Below are 22514 nucleotides of genomic sequence, written 5' to 3' on the forward strand. Positions count from 1 at the left end.
ACTGAACTGACCAGTACCCCAAATATTAAAATGACAAAGCAAAAGGCAGAAGAAAAGAAATCCAGAGTTCAACGACAATCGAAAAGGATAGTGAAAAAAAGATTGGAATTCTCACAAGAAGAAGCTGATGATTCGTTTGATGATGTGGATGATAATGATGATGATGATGATGATGAAGATTGTTTGTATTTTAACGACCTTTACAGTCAGTCTAAGCCAAAAGAAACATGGTTCCAATGTATGAAATGTAAAATATAGGCTCATGCTGAATGCGCAGGTATTTCTTCACGAGCAAAGAAAATATGCGAAATATGCAAATAAGACTCTTAATTACTTGTTTTCTATTAACGTGTTTTCTTTAATGATAGGGGAAAAATTTATTGTGTAATTTTTGTAATTTTTTTTTGATAATGCACTTAGTTAAAGTAAAAATTGTACCACTATGTCATTTTAGGCACATATAAGCCTAAAGTGACATATTCCATGCTTTTCATAATATGTTTTTTGAATATTTTTCATTCATGTGTATCATTTATTTCTTTATGTAGAATGAAGAATTATAATAATAGCTTATATTAAAAAAGTAATTCACATCAAAAATTTTAATTACTTCGATAATATTGAAGGAAAACAAAATGGTATGTCAATTTAGGCCGATCTCCCCTATATAAGCTGAAGAAATCGTCATACCGCATCTAGCATTAGACTCTAAAACTTTTAATATTCTCTCCTATGAAATTTTGTCTTTGTGCCTTAGGACTATATCATTTTCATCCTTTCAATTTGTCCACATATGTGGAGTAGTGGTCAGCGCGTCTGGCCGCGAAACCAGATGGCCAGGGTTCGAATCCTGGTCGGGGCAAGTTGCCTGGTTGAGGTTTTTTCCGGGGTTTTCCCTCAACCCAATACGAGCAAATGCTGGGTAACTTTCGGTGCTGGACCCTGGACTCATTTCACCGACATTATCACCTTCATTTCATTCAGACGCTAAATAACCTGAGATGTTGATACAGCGTCGTAAAATAACCCAATAAAAATCCTTTCAATTGACTTGACTCTTGATTTGTTCCAGATCTTAAAGTTTCAATGCTAATGTAAGATTTTATAGAATAAAATAAATTAAAGGAAAACCTAGCCTGATGATCTGATGTGAAACACTGCTCGTTTCACGTGCAAGAGGTTGAGGACTGTCAAGGAAGTCAACCATTTAACCTCTAATTAGTGTTTCTTTGCAGTATTCAGCCTTTATTGAACTTCTTCGTATGTTGTGATTGTACTTAAAACGGCACATTTAAGTGTTATAAAACCTGTCGTATTATACTTTGAGCTGCAATTGACGGGGTGTGCTTTTTGCACATTTCTGCAATTGGCGGCTGTAGGAATACGAATGTCTGTGTGGGACGTTTTGTAGTTAGTGTAGTGCTTCATTCAACAACAAACTGCGAGTGATTTGAAAATGTTTCGTCAGTGTGTCAATTTTCTCGACAAAATTGTTATATATGGCTGAAGTAAGCGAGAAAATCAAACAAATTAGCTATATTACATCTAATAGAAAAGGTTTGTGTGATATATTTTGGCTGCAGGGTAGGAGACAAACAGAAGAAATGGGCTCCTCATTCGTGTAGTGTAAATTGTGCATCTCGTCGTAATCTTAGAGGATGTTTTATATATACTCATAGCTGTCAATATTTTTTCTTGAACGAACTGAAACCTACAATAGGCATTATATATAGAGCCAGTTAAGATACGAAGAGCCTTCTTTTGTAAGACAAGAATATTATCGGTATCGGCATTATTATCCCAGATGTGAATTCCGTAGCATAAGATAGTATTTTTAAAAAGCAAAATATACATTTCTGAGCAGTATGTGTTGAACAGATAGGCAATAATTCGTAAAGATAAGAAAATAGGGAAACACAACTTAAGTTTTGTAAAGCCACGGTAGTCCCAATCTTGAGTTATAATGGCAAAACATGAGCAGTAACTGAAAAAAAAAAATAACCGGACACACCTCTATGGATAAAAAAACAAATGAAGACATAAGAGAATAGTAAAGAATATTCAGCTTAGGAAATAGGAAATAAGATATATATGTAAACGTTAAGAACACATAGAAAGAATGTTGACAGATTTGCAAAACGAGCTCTAAGCTGGAACCAGACATGACGAGCGAAACGAAGATAGGAAGATTGCTCCTCTTGAGAGCGGAACAAAGATAGGAAGATTGCTCCTCTTGAGAGCGGAACAAGTCAGGAGGACTAAACCTTGGAGGTGAAGAAGATTGTAAGTCTCCAAACATTATCGTGATTAGGAATGCCAGTTGAAAACAGAATAAAATGAAAATCTAGGCATATGAGACACACACACATATACGCACTCACGCACGCACACAAACAAATAGGGTAAGAGTTAATAATTTTCTGTTGCACAGTATTGTTAGATAACACAAGAAATAAAAATATACAGGGTGATTCACGACTAATGACCCACGCTTTAGGAATCAATTCTATAGGCCATTTTGAGCATAAAATGTCATATTAACATGGGCTCCATTATCAACCGTTATGGAGTTACAGCTGATTGAATTGATGAAAGTATCAGTGGGTTTGATAATCACATGAAATACACAGAAATATTAATTCGAAGTACAGTAATATTCATAAAGTAAACATAATTCAGTTTGGAAGCAGATATTCTAATATCTCTCCTTTCATTTGATCTGAATAAATGTAACTTTTCGTTCTGCAAAGGAATTTTAAAAATTTGCATTTGTTCGGATCAAATTTCTGCACATTTAAAGGACAAAACTAAAATAATTTCAAATTTATGCACATTTAAAGGACAAAACTAAAATTATTTCAATCATTAACATAATACACTGCTCTCTTAAATTGATTGAGCATATTGGGAATTCAATCAATGGCTTTCCAAAACATGCTATGAAATGTTTAATATAAAACAATTTTTTTCTCGAAAAGGAAGCAAGAACTAGCAAGAGTGCATTAAACTTTTTTGTTTGAAATATCTCAAAGAATAATGCCCTGCAATTAATGTCATTACTTACGGTTCACCCTATATAGGCTTTATTTGTACAGTATTAACTAAAATATATTAATTTCGTTTATTTAGAAATGCAATGCGCTACAATTCTGTAAGGTTTATACCTTGGCAGCAGACTGCTTCAGAGGTATCTTGTTTTGGAGGGAGCCCGTCCGAGCATTAAACACAAACATTGCATCACGACTGCCTTTGTCAGCTCCTATTACTATGATATTCATGCCGTCGCATGTCACAACACCCGACTTGAACGACGTTCCTGCCACACACCGCACAGGGTAGTCGGATGCGTAGATCCGCGAACCATCTGTAAAGAATCACACTTATTTTGAGAACAGTAATTGCAGCTATTGAAGTTATAATAATTATTACTAGATATCTAAGTTGAGGTCCCAGTCGGGCGATACAGGTTAACTGACAGCGGAGTATTGGACGGAGGTGGGGGAATAGGCTAGTTCTTGTTTACTTTTTCCATCTATCGGATCTATCCATTACGCTGTCTGTCTAGGTATGGTTGACGTTGAAGGTTTCGTACAGTCTTAGAAAAAAGTTTTGTCCCACAGATACTTTATTACAAGTGCCAGAAAGGAGGCAGTGCGCATAACCAAACATACAACGAAATAAAACTAAGTTTATTACCTCAACTAGTAGTTCTCTTGTGAACAAGGTCAACTCGTTCCTCTGATCATGCGCACTGCTTCCTTTCTGGGACTAAAGTATTTGTGCGACGAAGTATTTTTCTAAGATTGTACATACTATAGTAGGGAGCAAAGATATTGGCGGGTCGTACTTAGCACATTTTTGCACGTACCACCCCCTCTCTTCTGACCTGTCCATTGGGATGACTTGACTGGCAGGGTGTCGATGCGTTCGGGTGTAGTTGCTTGCAAGCCAATCGTTGGGTATTGAGAGAGTAGTCATCGTAGCTGTTGTCTGTACATATTCAAACAGTAATTTTCAATACTAACAGTGGAATTGCTTCTGTGCCTAGTTGAGCGACATGTCTAGAAAGGGAGCGGATATGCAGAGCCAAGCGAAAGGAATTATTTATAGTGTTTACGAATACTTAAAAAAAACTTTAATTAATACAACAAATTAAAATTTTCGTAATATGATTGAAATTCTGGTTATTAAGAGAATGAGGAAAACAGGAATTAGGTCACTATAAGTTTAAGTGAAATATTTTAAGATCTGATAGTATATTGGCAATATGCTCATTGCAGTGAAGTAAATCGTTAAAAACCATTGTGTTATTATTATTATTATTATTATTATTATTATTATTATTATTATTATTATTATTATATTATTATTATTAAATTTACACTGATGGATTTCATTTAATATAGTATTACTAGCCATTGTTAAGTCAATTATATTATATAAAATAAAACCTGGGTACCGACACAATACTATTTACAAATTATTTACATCATCAATACCAGTGATTTTACTCACGGGACTGGCTTCATCTTTTCTTGCAACCCTTGTTTTGTTCAAAAGGTCTCTGGTCACTGCTGTCAGTTGGTCACCTGCTGTGATTCTTCCTGACGAAAGGTCCCTGTTGACTTTCTTTGTCGCATTCCCAGGACCGCTGCCATCATTTTTGGCCTCATTTCTGAACAGCTGGAGCCATTCATCACTACTTCTACTCTTTGTGAAGCGGATGACAATAGGACGCGTCTTCCCTGGCCTGGATGGTATGCGATGTGCTACGCTTACATCATGTTGCACCAATTCACTACCGCCTATGACTTCCGATATTTAGTCAATGACTTCATAAGTTGATTGTTCATCGATCTCCGGAACTCCAAATAGCATTATATTGTATCTGCGTATGTACTGCTGCAGATCACGCACTTTCCGTTTGAGATGGTCATTTTCTTGCACTAGCCTCTTCATCTCCTCCTGCGTGGAGTTGAGTTCATGTCTTGTGTGCACCAATTCCTCTCTAAGACTGTCGAACTTGGAAGATATGAATTCAACTAATTTTCTTAGTTCATTCACCTCAAAATACGAATGCTATTCGATATCAGTATAGTAGCTATAAAATCATGTCGCATATTGTATACCAGTAGTTTGTATGATAACAAATGAAGTGTTCACATGTGCTGTTGTTTAATGAAATAATTATAATGCTGCGCATAGAAATTACACTAAATACTGACACACAGACAGTGTTTATATATAAACACTATTTCGATGTTACAGACTTTAGGTTACGTAGCGAGGAGTGAAAGATGTTTCGGAAGCGACCCTTCGAAGAACGTTTACAGCTAAAGTAGGGGTGGAACGTGGGTTGGGTTAGTATGAAGGGGTATACCTCCATCCGCCAATATTCCTGCTCCCTACTATAGCATTGAAACTGGAACATTTGGGACAGCGTGAAGTCATTGCGATGTTGAAACAAAATGCAATTGGAACAAATTTTTAAATATATATTATTATCTTTCTTCAACATTAAACTAAAATGAAATAAAATAAGACCTTGCAAGAAGAGAAAATGCATAACAAATGTTGGAAAAAAATACGTTCTTAATTATGGATTAAAATTTATAACATCATTTTGAAATATAAGGTAAAGTACCCAAATAAGAGACACCTTTTTTTAACTGCTTATAAATGAAGATGGGAATAGACATTTTTAATCAGAATGAGTGGAATGCATACAGCATTTAGTCTATTTTTAGAATTGACAATACAAATTTTAGTCAGTTTTTATTATTATTTTTAATTATAAAAAGAAGTAAAACTGGGAAATAATGATATTTTGGAAAGAGGTTCCAAATAAGAGATACGTGTGTTATTTAACTTTATTTTTGAACATGGACAAAAGTTATTATCATTGAGTGAAAATTGAAGCAATATATAACATTGTTAAATCATGTAGATATTTTAATAAATTCAGGAACATTTTAAAATTGAAGGGGACAGTGCAACAGTGGTCTAAGTCCTGTCAACAGAAATTCTGTTGTTTATTTGAAATCTTTCCAAGTGAAATTAAGATGGTTTACGAAAATAACACAAAGTCGGTAAAATCGGACATGAATGTACTAATCGTACTTAGGCTACTATTGCTAACGTTAATATTTTACTAGAGAAAGAAAAAATGATAGAATATTAAACTTCGATTAATCTTTCATTGGTTCTTATGTAGTTTATGGCAGCCAAACTGACACGACTAGAAGCATTAACGCCTTTCGTAAATCCTCAAAGGTGAACATCATAATAAAACCAAATAAGGGTTCTAAATAAGAGATACAGTACTATCTCTCAATAGGACCCATAGGTATCTCTTATTAGGGAATGGAATAAATAAAAATGAAATAGCTACCCAAGGTCATAAATTATTATCTTTCTTATTAGCAACCTACCTTATTAATCTTATTATATGCAACATTTTGCCAGCAAATTTTATAAAATTAATAATAATTTTATTGTACCTTACATTAACTGCTGTTCACTTCCTCAACAGAAACCATCAAAAAGTTCAAAATGTGAAAAACTACTTTGCTTGCTCTCAGCTTCGTAGCTTACTTTCAGCTGAGGTTAGACAAAGAATACGATGTCTTAGAAGCACACAGATTGACTTCCTACAGTTGTCGAGAGATGGCAAATTATACCGGAGAAATTAGCAATGTATCTGTTATTAGGAACCTGTCTCTTATTTGGGTACTTTACGTTATATATAAATTATTAAGAAATTATAAAATGTATGAATTCAAACAAAAAATGAAAGATATTTAGAATACGTCATTGAAATTAGTATACTGATATATTTTAAATAAATATCTTGTGATTCGGTAACATATTATTAAAATCCATTAGATTCTTAGTTTGCTCTTCCATTATCTAGTTAACATACAAAACTTTCATTTCGACTTCTTGCTGATATTAAATTCATATTAAATACAATATTACAGTTATTTTCATTTAATATATAATATCTTTCTTTCTTGCAATAATTTATTATAATATGTATGATGCTCAATTTTCTCTCCGAACAAGAGTTTTACTCATAGGGAGTTAGATTTATAACAAATAGAATATAATATTGTTTTATAAATGTTCATCTAAGTGTTGTCTTTTATAGTAATATTTTAACACAAGTTTATTTCTATGACTTATACTTTACAATTACACTATTTATGTCGTTTCTTTTAATTACACATGTTATATTCTGATGATGATGATAATAATAATTATAGGCCTAATTATTATTATTAAAAATTACCTTTTTAGCTGCTACTACTACTAATACTATTACTACTAATACTAATACTACTAATACTAATACTAATACTAATACTAATACTACTAATACTAATACTAATACTACTAATACTAATACTAATACTAATACTACTAATACTACTAATACTAATACTAATACTAATAATAATACTAATACTACTAATACTAATAAAAGGTAAAAGGTAAAGGTATCCCCGTAACATGCCATGAAGGCACTTGGGGGGCATGGAGGTAGAGCCCCATGCTTTCCATGACCTCGGCACTAGAATGAGGTGGTGTGGTCGGCACCACGCTCTGACCGCCTTTTACCCCCGGGAAAGACCCGGTACTCAATTTTATAGGAGGCTGAGTGAACCTCGGGGCCGTTCTGAAAGTTTGGCAACGAGAAAAAATCCTGTCACCACCTGGGATTGAACCCCGGACCTTCCAGTCCGTAGCCAGCTGCTCTACCAACTGAGCTACCCGGCCGCCACTAATACTAATACTAATACTAATACTAATAATACCAATACCAATACTACCAATACCAATACCACCAATACCAATACCACCAATACAAATACCAATAATACCAATACCAATAATACCAATACCACTACCACTACCACTACCACTACCACTACTACTACTACTACTACTACTACTACTACTACTACTACTATTGTTATTATTATTATTATTATAAAAAATTACCTGTTTAAATAGTACTGCTTTGTATAATAATAATAATAATAATAATAATAATAATAATAATAATAATAATTATTATTATTATTATTATTATTATTATTATTAAAAATTACCTCTTTAAATAGTATTGTTTTGCATAACTCTTTATTGACTTAAGAAAATGTTGTTTCTATACCTGAGAGACGATAATACATTTAATTTAATTTACAAAACTTCCCTCATAAGAGGGCTGCCACATGGACGAACAAGGGAAGGGTTTCGGCTCGAACAGGAATTTTTGGTTAAAATTTTGTGCAGACGCTTACCTCACAATGGTGATGAAGATCCTAAAAGCATTCATTCATTTGTGTAACTCTCCGTTTACTTGGTATTGGTCAATACACTTCTTTAAAAATGTAGCCTACATGAAACAGCATGGAGCAGAGCAATAAGCACAACACACAGAAGCAACACCTGAACAATCTTCTGAACCACACTCCAGTGCTGAAAAATCAAATGCCACCTGAATTAAATTTTTGAGGTCCGAGACTTGTTCACGATTCACGTAACCAGCTGACTGCCAGGAATACTGAAGCTTAGGGCGGTATACTGGAGCAGACAACTGGTTATGAATAACAGAGTGCATTTTGATTATAAACACTCGATTTCTCACGTTAAGTTCTGGATTCTCAGCAAGAGTCCTTATGTAATCTGTTATCCTCCGAGCATATATTTTGTATTGTTTAAGGACATAGATATTCAAAGGCTGGATATATTTAGTTTTTTAGGTGAAATGATCACACATTCCATGTCCTAGCCTTGGAATGATTCATTTATTAAGGTTGAGTCCTTGTGCGCATTCAATGACTCACACAACAATGTTGTTGTTGTTGTTTTCTAATGCCAGGCGTTTGACAAAGTCATTTGACCTCTTGCACTCCAATATTTTTCAAAGATATTATCATGACCAGCCACTGAAGCACAGATTTTGAGGTGTTCCGAATCCATTTCTTGGTTTGAGTTGCACAATGGGCAGTTAGGGGACACTTTTGATTAGCTGCAATATTTTCAGACAGAAACTTGGAGAAAAATGTTTTTAAATGGGCTTTAGACATTTTACCACTCGCACTAGCTTCTAGGCTAGGCTAGGCTAGGCTTACGGGTAAGGTGTCCCATCCCCTTAACTTATGCAGTGCTCTCCCCACCCCTCAACTTGTACAGTACTCTAACAGACAAACCACACATTACACAAACGAATGCTTTTGGGAGCTTCACAGAGATGTAAAGATCGGCCTGTATACAAATTTGGATACGAAATTCCTGTTCGAGCCGAAACCCTTCCCTTGTAAGTGATATAAGCAACTTGAAAATTTATAATGAAATAACAAAAGTATAATATAAAATTACAACAATCGAAATCCCCCTCGGAATAAGGATATAAGTACATAGGGAAACCATGAGACATATATTCCGGGGGGAATCATTTATAGCTGTAATATAACTTATATAAAATAAGCTACAAAAGTAACAAAAATGAAGGAGTATGATTTCCTTTTACACAAAAATATTAAAATTCATAATTACTGGCAAAGAAATGATTTATCAATATCGAAATAGACCCCTTGCGCTCAGGAATCGCAATGTCTAAGAGATGTGACTTATGTAGTTCTTGTGGAGTACAAAACTGCACCCCAGTGGCGTATGCTGAACCTGAAGTATGGGTGTTCTGTCAAATAAATATATGTAATTGGTCTATAGTCGCACGAGTTTAGTAGAAATTTCAAATTCATTAACTACTCGTGCTACGTGAGTAAATATACCATCTGCTGCTTTATCAACACTAACATCTACAAAGGCCAAGAATCTTTCATAGGCATAACAGAGAACTGTCCATAGTTGAGATTATTTTGTTCTCAATATCATAAGTTTCATCAAGTATTATAGCTACAAATGAAACTGAGTTAATTTAATTTTTTATTTCTTCTTTTTCTACATCAGTAATAGCTTTTATGTTATCATTTTGAATCAATGGAGAAGTTCCCGGAAACACTGTGGAAGAATTTAGATGGTTTTTTAAAAGTAAACCATATCTTTTTAACACATTCAAAAATTCTAAAAAATTTCCTTTGTTCAAAGAACTATCTGATTCGTCATGTTCTCATAGAGGGAGCTCCTGGTTAGCTAGAAGACAAATAGCGTCAATGATTCGTATTAATACAGCTCTATTTTTCTTTACCCCTTCGTTGTATTTATTGGTATCAGTTCTTCGTTGATCATCAAGTAAAGTATCAATTCACTCGAATAATTTCAAGGGAAAAATTGTTCCGGGGCCGGGTATCGATCTCGGGACCCTTCGCTTACACACGAATGCACAAGCTACCCCAGGAACCATACACGACACCGTCACAATGACATTTAAGTTGTGTGGATATAAAGGGACGGTGTCGTGTATGGTTCCTGGGGTAACTCAATCGGTAGAGCATTCGTGCGCTAAGCGAAGAGTCCCGGGATCGATACCCGGCCCGGAACAATTTTTCCTTTGAAATTATTTAAGCCTGCTTCATAGGGATCTTTTACCTGAAAGTCAGATTTGCATATCAATTCATTGTTTGCCGAAAAGTTTTGATTTCAGGAAACATTGTACGTGAGTTTGAGAGTTTGAATGATTTTGCTGTGCACTACACAAGTGGTTTAAGTCAGCAAATCCATACTTACTCCAAACTTGTTAGAAAGCAATAAGCATGGCCAGCAAAATAACCTGTTTGAAATTTCACAACCTGCTAACCATTCTACATTTTCATATTGTGAAATAGAAAAATGTCTAGTGTATTGTCCGCTTTTCGTTTTATATTGTTGCACTAAATTCGGAAGTGGCTGGGTAGGTCTACACTTATTCACTATATGTCATTATTTCTCTTCTAGTGGGCGAGAAGAGAATAATTTTTGCAAAAGATTTTACAATATACATTTCCAAGTGCTATTATCATTGTTCACCTACGCCAGCACACTGCTATGAACCCTAATAAAACCTAAACAGAGTAAATACACTCACACAAGCAGTCAAACAGAATATTTTATAAGCAGAGACCGGAAGTTTAGGCATTATAAATCATTAAAATAGGCAGGCAAAAAGGCATCATAAATAGCTAATATAGCCAGACAAAAATGCATAAATAGCTTAAATCGCAATAAAAGACAATTACAAAAACCTTTCACTAGACCCATAACCTTGCACTTTCCACAAAGGGATTTCGGCAGCAAGAAAGCTTTACATAAGTCGAATGCAAATTGAGATTTTCGACTCTATGTTGCAATTACTGTTGGAAGCAAAGAAATTTCTTCCCAGTAGCCTTGGAAAGTGCATTTTTGTGTTTGGTTGTACTGATATGTTGCGAATATTTAGCTGGCTACAGCAAGTCGCAATGAAAATTGAAAGAAAAATAACCGTTAAAAATATCGTTAGACCTGCACTTATTGTTGCCTTGTCAAATAAACACAAGCGATAATTGAAACGCTTACTGTTATACATTTTTGCACGGCAGAACTCATTGTTGCAAAGAGAATATGAACTGACTGATAGACAATATACATTCGGTGAAGTCACTTTCATTGTAGCGGTTATAGAAATAGATTAAAATATACCTGTAGGCAATTTTTAATAATAAATTAATCAGTAATAGATACATAATCAAATAAAAGCAAAAAAAGCATTTATTTTGTAAATTAGGCATTTACATTAAAAAAGGCAGAAAAGGGCGACATAAGACTGTGACATTTCAATCACAGAGGTATAATTCGTACATATTTACTTTCAAAATGAAGATAGATTTAACACATTTAAAAAGATATTCTGCCAAAGTTTCGGTCTCTGTAAGGCTACAATTGACAAGTTGAGCTGCCTGTATACAGAACAACCTGCGAGCTTGAGAGAAGCGAGTATCCCCACCACTTCACCGTGCGCGCGCAGAGAATCATAGCAGTTAGACTGATAATTGTAAACACTTCCTGCCTGAAGATGCCCCATGACATGAGGGCGAAAACGTTTGTATGATGACACAATACGATGTAAATATATAAAACATTGAATTAATTTGTTTTATATTATATGATGTTAAGCCATAAGATTGAATAAAAAGATTTAAATTTATTGATACATAGCATTAATAAGGGCTTAGCTGACCATTCCAAAATGAATTGTAAATTCATTGTAAATGAATTGCTGGAAACAGAACATGAATTGAAATAAGTACGTATCCTTGTTCAAACAGGGCACATATTATGTTAACGTAGTTCTATTAAGAAGATATGGAATTGCCTATTTTGACAATGTTAAATTATGTCTTGCATGGGGAACGTTTTCTGAACTATTGAAGTTAGACAGCTCATGAACACATAACATGACTTTATGCTGAAAAAGTCGTTTTTCTTTAATTTACGAGTATTTCCTTAAAGAGAAATATTTTTTTCAACGATTTTAAATAAATTACCCCGTGTAGCATCTCCAAAATTTAACAAATTTCAAGAACACTGTTTCAGTAGACCTACATGCAGTAAGGCAGTTCAGGCATTTCTTAAAACAGTAGACGTAGCGCGAAATTCAAATACCATAAGACAAACTACAATTTTTATTCAATTTTTTAATGTGTAAACTATTCGTACACCACTCTTTATTAATGATTACAAGAGTAAGAATACTAATAAAGATAAATTTAAGTTGGTGAAAAAAGGCATCATTAATATTGCAGGGGTTAATAAAAGAATAGTCCATAATGCTCAAGTGATGAGTGTTATCAGAGAACTGGAACAATCAATCAAATCCACTTAAAATATAATGTGATTATACACTCTGGAATATGTGTACAGTTACATGATGGGTTCACAGTATTATGAAACTGAAATATTAATTTGCAGAGAATTTTATTTTACCTGGTATTGTTCGGGCGACAATGGTAGCATTGACACGAGACACCTCAGCCCCAGCTGCAGAGGGCGGTGGCTTGGATATGGCAAGGAAGCGCTGTCCGTTGTCCAGCAGGGTGAGCTGCTTCACACCCGGTTGCTCGTCCTTGTAAAGCACCTGCTCCGTGAGTCTGTTCCAGATGAGGATGTTACCCGACTCTGCAGACACTATGTACCTAAGACATGCATGAGCCAGCAAAATAAATACTGTAATTACACTTAGTTCCTTAATGCCTAACAGGCGACGTAAACATTGCCGGCAGAGGAAGAGAGAAGTATAATTGCTATCAACCAATGGCAGAGGTCTCATTCCACGTTTGTCTTGAAGTTGGACGGGGAAGAATGCTTCAGACCACCAACTTTAAGATAGGCGTGGAATGTGACCTCTGCCATTGGTTGAATAGCAATTATCCTTCTCTCTCTGTCTCTCTCAACAATGTTTACGTCGCCTGTCGGACATTATGGAACTACGTAGAGATAATATTCAAACAAACGATATCTGCTGGCGAAGCTCAGGAGGTAGGCGCATGTGCCTACTGATGTGCTCGGCCATGGGTGCGATTCGTACTTGAGCTGAGTATCTGGTTGATTTATTTGATTTAGGATTTCCTCAACTATCAGGCAAATGTCAGATAATCACATGGCAAACCCTAAGTTTCATCTCACCAAATAGGCCTATTATGCTGTTATCACACAATAACATCGACGATAAATAATCTAGTTGTTGATTCAGCGTCGTTAAATAGCCGATAAAAATATAGATGTAAAATGTATTTATAATTTTCAAAAAGTCACAAAAATATCACAATGGATTCTGTTTTGCACAATATTGCATGAATGTAACTTTTAATATCTGTACACATTTGCAAAAACAACTCCTGATATAAAAGTCTGTGTGTGCTCTGAAATAATATTATGAATAATAGTATGGTAGTATTTCCTTATTTACTTAAATCTGAGTCGATGACTTGATGTTATGACAAGGAAGAAGTCGAATGAATTAGAAAGAAACACTATCTACTATTTAAACTGAAAATATATTGCTCTTTCATATATTTTTTATAAAATGGTCTTCAAATTCGCGAGATTATATTAATTTTAAAGCCTTAAACTTTTTATGGGGGCGCATACCTTCGCGTCCTTATGACGAACCTCCCCTGTTAATGGGACCGACTTTTTTCCCCCCCAAGTGTGATATTTTAAAATTCCTTTTCAGAGCAAAAAGTTACATTGTTTGGATCAAGTTTTTGCACATTTAAAAGACAAAACTTTTTTTTTAAATCATTTACTGTCATAATATACTGCTCTCTTAAATTTGACATGAGGATATTAGGAAGTAAATCATTGGCTTTCCCAAAACATGCTATGACATGTTTCATATAAAACAATTTTTATCTCGAAAAGGAAGGAAAAACGAGCAAAATGCATGAAACTTTTTTGTTTGAAATATCTCAAAGAATAACCCCCTGAAATTAATGACGTTACTTACGGTTCACCATGTAGACTAAAGAAAGATGCATAACTCAGCAGTCACTTAAACTAATACAGTTTCATTAATTTAAAAGATAGCCGAATGGAATTTCTATGTAAATGGACATAATCAGTGTTTTGTAGAATAATTAAGTAATTATAAATATTTAGTGGAAATAGGTGTAAAATGACACATTAGGATAAAACGACATAGTCTATGTTCTAACAAAACGGTTAAAGCTAATTTTGAAATTGCCGCTGCAAACGGTTAAGAAGTTGGTAGCAATGATCGCTACAAACATTCAATATGAAAAGACGTTAATTGTTGAAGCAGGAGCAGACTGAAGGAAAATCGGCTCTATAATATATTATTGTTCAGGTATGTAATGTAATTTTCTGCCTACTTATTTAAATCTATTGAATATTGTAAAACCGAAGCTTTGAAATATAGGTATCGTCCTTTATAAATACCGATGTACACTTCTTTATTCTATTGAAAATGAAAAATAATGTAAATTATTTTTGTTTCCTACCAGTCAATATAAAACGACACATCAACAACTGGGTTAAAATGACATAGTAGGCCTATGTCGTTTTATTCAAGTAACTATGTCGTTTTATCCAAGTAATTATATCAGTGTGCGGTTTTTGAAATTTGTTTCAGATTATGCCAGGGAACTATAGGAGAATATCGCAGCGACAATCATGGGAAGAAATTCAGCTGCAGCGAGCTATCGATGCTGTGAATGCAAAACAAATGGGATGGCTGAAAGCTTCCAAGACTTTCGGGGTTCCTCAAGCCACTTTGCGTAGAAGAGCAGGAGGAAAAAATCTACGTGCTACAGGTTCGAAGAAGGGCTTAGGACGGTATGCTGTGACGTTTCCCACTGAGCTGGAAAAAGAACTAGTGAGTTACATCAAAATAATGGAATCACATTTATTTGGGCTGTCTTGTGTTGACATTAGAAAATTGGCGTTCGAAATAGCTGAACTAAATAATCTAGACCATAGATTCAATAAAAAAAACATGAGTGGCTGGGACTGGCTACGAGATTTCAGGCTTAGAAATCCAAACATTTCGCTTAGAACACCTGAAGTTACCTCAGCTGGTCGAGCACAGGGTTTCAATAGGTCACAAGTAATGATATTCTATGAAACTTTGGATAAGATTCTTCGAGATAATAACATTCCACTGAAAGAAATCTGGAATGTAGATGAATCTGCTCTTACATCTGTCCAAAAACCACAGAAGGCGCTTGCCACCAAAGGAAAGAAGCAGTTTGGACCCTTAACAAGTACCGAAAAGGAGCAACATGTCGCAGTGGTATGTTGTATGAGCTCTACAGAAACATTTTTACCACCAGCCCTAATCTACTCGCGCAAGAGATGGAAAAATGAACTCACTGATGGAGCACCGACAGGAACTCTAGGACTTTGTGCTGAATTAGGTTGATTTACTGGCGAACTCTTCCTGTCCTGGATTAAACATTTTCAAAAACATGTACATGCAAGCCAGGAGAATAAGGTTCTTCTGCTTTTGCATGGACACTCAAGTCATAAACAATTGAAAGTTCTGAATTATGCCAAGGAACATGGCATTGTCATGTTGCCTTTCTCCCTCATTGCACCCATAGTCTTCAACCATTCGATGTTTCGTTCTTCGGCCCATTGAAGACCTACTACAACCAAGCCATAAAAAAATGGTTGAAGAATAATCCCGGCAGAGTGGTTACTCAATTTCATTTACCAGTTTGTTTTCAGAAGCCTATGGAAAAGCAGCTACAGTCTCTATTGCTGTCAGTGGATTTTTATCAACAGGAATTAGTCCTTTCAATCTCGATATTTTCCCTGAACATTTATTCAGTCCTGCAATCCCCACAGATAGACCAGAGAACGTCAATGACTCCACTAGCACTCCCATAACGAGCTCAATTCAACCTCCTGTTGAGGCTACAGCAGAACCTTCAACTAGATCTATAGAAGCAATGGAAGGACCACTTTATGTCAAACCACAAGAAATCTCACCTATCCCCTCAGCTTCACGATCTGGAGAGAGAAAAAGAAGAGCTGAAGTATCGCAAGTGTTAACATCCAGCCCATTTGTTGCGGTATTAAAGGCCAAAGAAGCTAAAAAGAGAGCTGTGGAAGAAAGACGTACTGCAAAGAGAGCAAAGAAACAGCTCCACTTTGATGAAGGCTCGGAAGAGGATAAAAATTGTGACTTTGAAGTGGGGGAAGATGACAGTGATGCAGCCTGCATCTATTGCAATGACCTTTTTAATAGATCCAAGCTGAAGAAATGTGGTTAAAGTGTTTGAAATGTTGCCTATGGGCACATAATGAGTGTTCGGGACTTTCAAAGAGAACAAAGAATTTCATATGCGAATTGTGTGAAAACTGATTTAAGTGTGTCGTATTACCCAACTTGCTAGGATAAAATGACATAGTGTTACTATTTTTTTGAACACTACTAAACAAAAAAACTACCGGTATAAAAAATTTTGCATTAATATTTGTAAAGAATAATTGTCAATTAACTATACTGTTATGTGCAAATAAAAACTAAATCATTTTTGTCAAGTATGTACACTTCTTTTCTAATTTTCCTTAGGGTATGTCATTTTATACCTATTTCCCCTATATATTTTGCTTTCGTTTATGATAACCTGTTTCATATAAACGTTTAAAAGTTTCTATTTCTCATGGTCTCTTTACTCTAAACTTCCATTTATTGTCCAGTGTTATTTTGAGGAGGTGTCAGTTGCGTCCTCGTAAATATGTTGACAAAAAATTAAATATGTCAGTTGCGTCCGGGGGTTTTTCAAATACAGTATGTAACAGTGTTATTTGTACAACTCATATATTATTAAACTGACATTTGAAATGACCTTAAAATTCAAAATATATCAATAAAACTAAATTCATTATGTTTGATGAGTTAAACACGAACACAGTGATATAATAAAATTAATTTACATACACCCGTTACTTACATAAAAATTTAAAACTACATATTCCGTGAATTCATATAACATTGTTGTTCGTACACTTACCCCACGGACGGAGGGTAGTTACGTTTAGATGCATAGTAAAGACGCATGCAGTGCGCACAGGGTTGTCTTTCAGTAGAGGTCACTTGCTGTTAGTCTGTAATTCAGAATTTTGTACAATGAAGCGTCATAAGGAGCTTAGTTCCGATTTAAAGAAAGTTATTGTTCGCCTGGCTCTGAAAGGCTATTCCTATAGAAAAATTGGTAAAGTAGTGCATAAAACACATTCTACAGTACAACACATTGTAGAAAATTGTCGAAGTCATGGAACTTGGTATAACTTGGCAAGAAAAACCAAGCAAAAATTACTAAATGCATGTGACGAGACATTTATAGTTAATCAAGTTGTCAAAAATCCAAGAATAAGTGTTCCACAAATTCGAGTCATGATTGAAGAGTCTTCAAACACGAAGATCAGTAATCAAACTATCAGGCGTGTGTTGTGGAAAAATGGTTACCATGGCAGCAGACCAAGAAAGAGGCCGTACATTAATGAGACAAATCAAGCTCGAAGATTTGACTTCGATAAATAACATGTTGGTAAGGAAGAAGAATTTTGAAACAGGGTGATTTGGTCAGATGAGACGGAGATATATCTTTATGGTTCCTTGGCATTCATAGGATATGGAGAAATCTCAACACAGATAACGACAGAAACAACACATTACCTACAGTGAAATACGGGGGTGGATGCATACTATTGTGGGGATATATGTCTGCAAATGGTGTGGGGAATATTGAGTTCAAAGATGGAATTATGGATAAGTATGTGCACAATAACATTTTAAGGTCAAATGTTAGGCAGAATGCACAAAAAATGGGGATGCCACTCGTGTATATGTTCCAAAAAGACAATGACAGTAAACATACTGTTCATATCAATAAGGATTGACTCATATGGAACATATCCCAACAACTGCGAACACTTCCTCAATCACCAGACTTAAAGTTCTTCAAACATATGTTGGAAATTTTGAAAAGGAATGTGAGGAAGCAGAAGTGTAAAACTATAGAGGATTTAAAACGCGTAGTGAGAGAAAAATGGACTAAAATCAAACCAGAACAGTGCAAAAACTTGGTAAAATTAATGAGAAAGAGATGCCAAACAGTAATAAAGTCGAAAGATTATGCTACAAAATAGCCTATTAATTGTTTTTCAAAAGTGTAAATAATCAAAGTGTACAAACAAAATTGTTACATAGAAATTGGAAAAGGTTTTGTTTATTCTGTTCTGTTTAATGTATTCAGAAATTTATATTTTATTTTTTTAATTTCATATATTCCAAAGTCCATGTGTAATAATTCTCTCATTTGAAAAGAAATTAAAGTATATATTTTCATACGATAAATTAGCGTTTTATTTGGTAAAACAGAATTGTATAAACAACACTGTTACATACTGAAGTGGATCGGGGGAAGATGGCAATCGGGGGAAATTGCCTATTTTCTTACAGCTCGGTCGTTCACCGAGAGAATGCACTTGGTCAAAAGGGCTATATATATGGTCACGTTAACCTCAGAAACATACACTATTGGTCTGTAGACAATCCCCGTTGGCTTCGTCAGGTGGAACATCAGCGTCCATGGAGTGTAAACGTGTGGTGTGGAATAGTGAACCATTACCTCATAGACCCCTTTTTTCATAGAAGGAACACTGGATTCGGAAACGTATGTCAACCTCCTAACAGACCACTTTCCACAGATTTTAGAAGACGTTCCACTGAAGACTAGGAGGAACTTGTGGTATCAACATGATGGTTGTCCTGCCCATAGTGCACGACGTACTACAGACTGTCTTCACCGATTGTTTCCAAATCGTTGGATTGGACGAAGAGGACCTGTACATTGGCTGGTCCGTTCACCTGATTTGACCCCTTTAAATTTTTTTCTGTGAGGAAAACTGAAAGACACTGTCTACAAGGAAATATCGACTACACGAGATGATATGAAAGAACGAATTACCGCTGCCTGCGCTGAAATTCCTGCTGAAATGTTAGAACATGTGCAGCAATCTTTACTAGAGGCGTGTATTCAAGCTGGTGGTGGTCATTTTGAACAAAACCTGTGATTGTTAATTTTCTTTTTCTGTGTCAGAATCCACAGAGAATTAGTGTGTTCCCTTTTGTTTTTCTTTAGTTTGTGCTAACATATGGGACAGACAACTGTTGGTGTTTACAATTTTCAAAATTAAATTTCTTGTAAACTATTTGAGCTAGAATCCTACAATAAAAACCATTGACATTCTAATTTACTCTAGTTTTATTTTTCTCGTGTTAATAGGCATTGTTCCATTTAAAAAATATATGTTGTGTAAAAAAAGTTCACTTTCTCATACTTATTAAAATCTGTGTATGGGCTACAAACACGAGCCCTTGTCTATAATTCAACTCTGTAAAAACCGCACATCAAAATCATCTTCCATTTCAGAAATATTTGCGGTGCAAGTTTTAAGTGACTCACCCTGTATAGCTCCGCATTCCACTTTCCCTCCAGCAGTATAGGCAGAATTTGCAACAACAACGAGAACGACTAATGACTGCGAGTCATTTCATTCAAAACTTAATAGTCTATTTTATAGTGCTCACCCAAACATTTACCATTTTATAGAAGTTTTGAAAGAAATACAAAGAGAATCATACTTAAATTTACGTAATGATAGAGCTCTGCCATTTAAATAGGCAAGGAGGGAGAAAGATAGTCCTTCGTTTCGCTTTTTCCTCATTTACAAAATACACTGACTTGAAAATCGTTGCTACTTATACCGCTTCTTGCGCGCACTCGGATCCTCATAGCTCCGTGACACCGTAACACGGCTCTATCATTAATCGGCAGTTGAGGTTGAGGTTTTTTCCGGGATTTTCCCTCAACCCATTTAGAGCAAATGATGGGTAACTTTCGGCGCTGGACCCTGGTCCGATTTCGCTGGCAAAATCTTGTAGTTTTTGGAGGGATAATGTTTGTTTGAATTGTCTTACTATGTAAAGTATTGTTTCTTCTTCTTCTTCTTTTCCTTAGTTTAACCTCTCCCTTTTAGGTTCATTTACACGATCCACGCCACTCGGGCTTTACAGGGCCGCGATCTGTCGAGAGAGGAATTAATCTATGGATCACATACATACTTTTTTGACCACACAAGGACATGGAGGGCCTCCCCGGATGAGGGGTCACCTCAATTACAGGACCACCTCCGATACAACACAAACATTTAAGACATTATACATCATTTACTGACACATATGAAAGGATTAAGGGAAGGATCGCCGTCCATGGCCGGACTTTCAAGAGCTACAATCCCGGTATTTGCCTGGAAATATCTGAAGAAACCATGAAAAACCTCAGTTAGGATTGCCGTCCCCTGGGATCGAACCCCGGACCTCCCGAATGCAAGGCCAGCCCTCTACCACGCCGCTAGCCCGCTCGGTTAAAATATTGTTTACTCCTTCAAAAGTAGGTAAATATAGTGTCCTCTGTCTCACCACTCCAGGTATCCAGTATTAGTAGTGTGCCTTTAAAATCCGGGAGATATACATCATTCTCTTAACCATCTTCTCACGTGATTTTTTGTCAGTTTACCGAAACTACTTGCATCGACCACGACATTAAAGTGGTTATCATTGTCTACACGTTCTTTTATTTTAGGTCCAAATTCCCTTTCTGTTCTTGAAAGCATAGAATGTACAGATGTGTTCCTAGACTTCCAGCTGCATACCTATGTATTTGGACGGTGTACGAATGAGTGAAAGATGCCATGGAATGCACTACTGTATTAATGTGATTTAAGAGAAAACAAATTCACTAGGGTATTAATGTTGCCAGCGAAATGAGACCAGGGTCCAGCGCCGAATGAAGATCACATTCCTTCCGCTCGTCTTCTCCTGGATAACCAATAATATAAGCCGCTCAAAGAGTCTGGGCGAATAATGGTAAATTAATGGCCCTGCCAATATTCTAAAAAAATTCCAAAGCTAACATACGTAGCTACTGATATACCTCGTAAATTTAAATAAAAGCTCTCATATTTTGTAGTTACCATATGAAGAGTACAGAGAAAGAACGAACAGAGTCACAATTCTCATAAGGGTGACGACATCATCTAATTCAGTATATTACTGCAAAATTTATGTGTTTTTCTTATCAAAGGTGATGATGACATCACCCTTAAGAAAATTGTGACTCTGTTCGTTCTTTCTCTGTACCCTTCATATCTATTGCAATGAAATCACAAAACTAACGACTTAATGAAAAAGTAATGCAGCGGATATACGACTGACAAGAGGGTTAAGATTCCATTTTATGAAAGCTAAGTTAAACAGATGCAAAATCGGCAGTTTAGTGAGTTTTATTTTTAGACATACAATAGAACCCCCATCACCCTATTAACCGATTGGTGGATTATCCGACTTTCTTTCGCTTTTTTTTTTTTTTTTTTTTTTTTGCTGCAGAAAAATATGAAGTAGGTACTGTACACTATATTAGTACAATTTTATCTATATAGTGCTTTTTTTTTTTTTACAAACTTTTACTCTTACAGAGTAAAGTCTACTCTTCGCGTGGCCGTACTGTCTAACTTCTATGCAAAATGTCTTCTACAGGCTTCAAAAGAAAACGGGAAAAAGTGCAAGTAATTGACTGGTTTGGAAAAAGAGAAACTGTGGTTCATCTGAGATATCAGAATACGAGATTGGAATTACAACTGTGCGCGATTTAATAAAAGAAAACAAGTGTAAATTGTATTGAGTAGGTAAATCTATAACATGAGATCTCTAATATTCCTATCTTTCCACAGATAGCAGTCATAAGGAGCTTCTTTGGCCATTAAAAACTCGTCGTTGAAAACCAGACTTAAATTGTGAACTTCTTAGTGAACCTAGCATGTTAAAACATTACGAAACTGTATTATGCGCTTAAATTTATGAAAACCTTTTATAGTACGAATTATGCGATTTTTTCGATTAACCAATCATTCCAGCCCATTCATTACCACGGATAATAGAGGTTCTACTTTACTCATGAATTCTTGATCTGGGGTTATTAGTATAAATGTATGTGACATGC

General features: G+C 35.4%; 1 protein-coding gene across 1 annotated transcript in view; it reads right to left on the bottom strand.

The window, feature by feature from the left end:
- The window catches only part of LOC138698967 (NACHT and WD repeat domain-containing protein 2), a 487839-nt gene that overhangs the window by 48061 nt on the left and 417264 nt on the right, over positions 1–22514 (bottom strand). The window contains exons 24-25 of the mRNA XM_069825158.1: positions 12907–13115; positions 3165–3364 (exon numbers count right to left, since the gene is read on the bottom strand). Coding sequence (XP_069681259.1) covers positions 3165–3364; positions 12907–13115 — 409 coding nt within the window. The remainder of the gene's footprint in view (positions 1–3164; positions 3365–12906; positions 13116–22514) is intronic.

Source organism: Periplaneta americana, chromosome 1, assembly GCF_040183065.1.
Source record: "Periplaneta americana isolate PAMFEO1 chromosome 1, P.americana_PAMFEO1_priV1, whole genome shotgun sequence".
In the NCBI taxonomy this organism is placed as follows: domain Eukaryota; kingdom Metazoa; phylum Arthropoda; class Insecta; order Blattodea; family Blattidae; genus Periplaneta; species Periplaneta americana.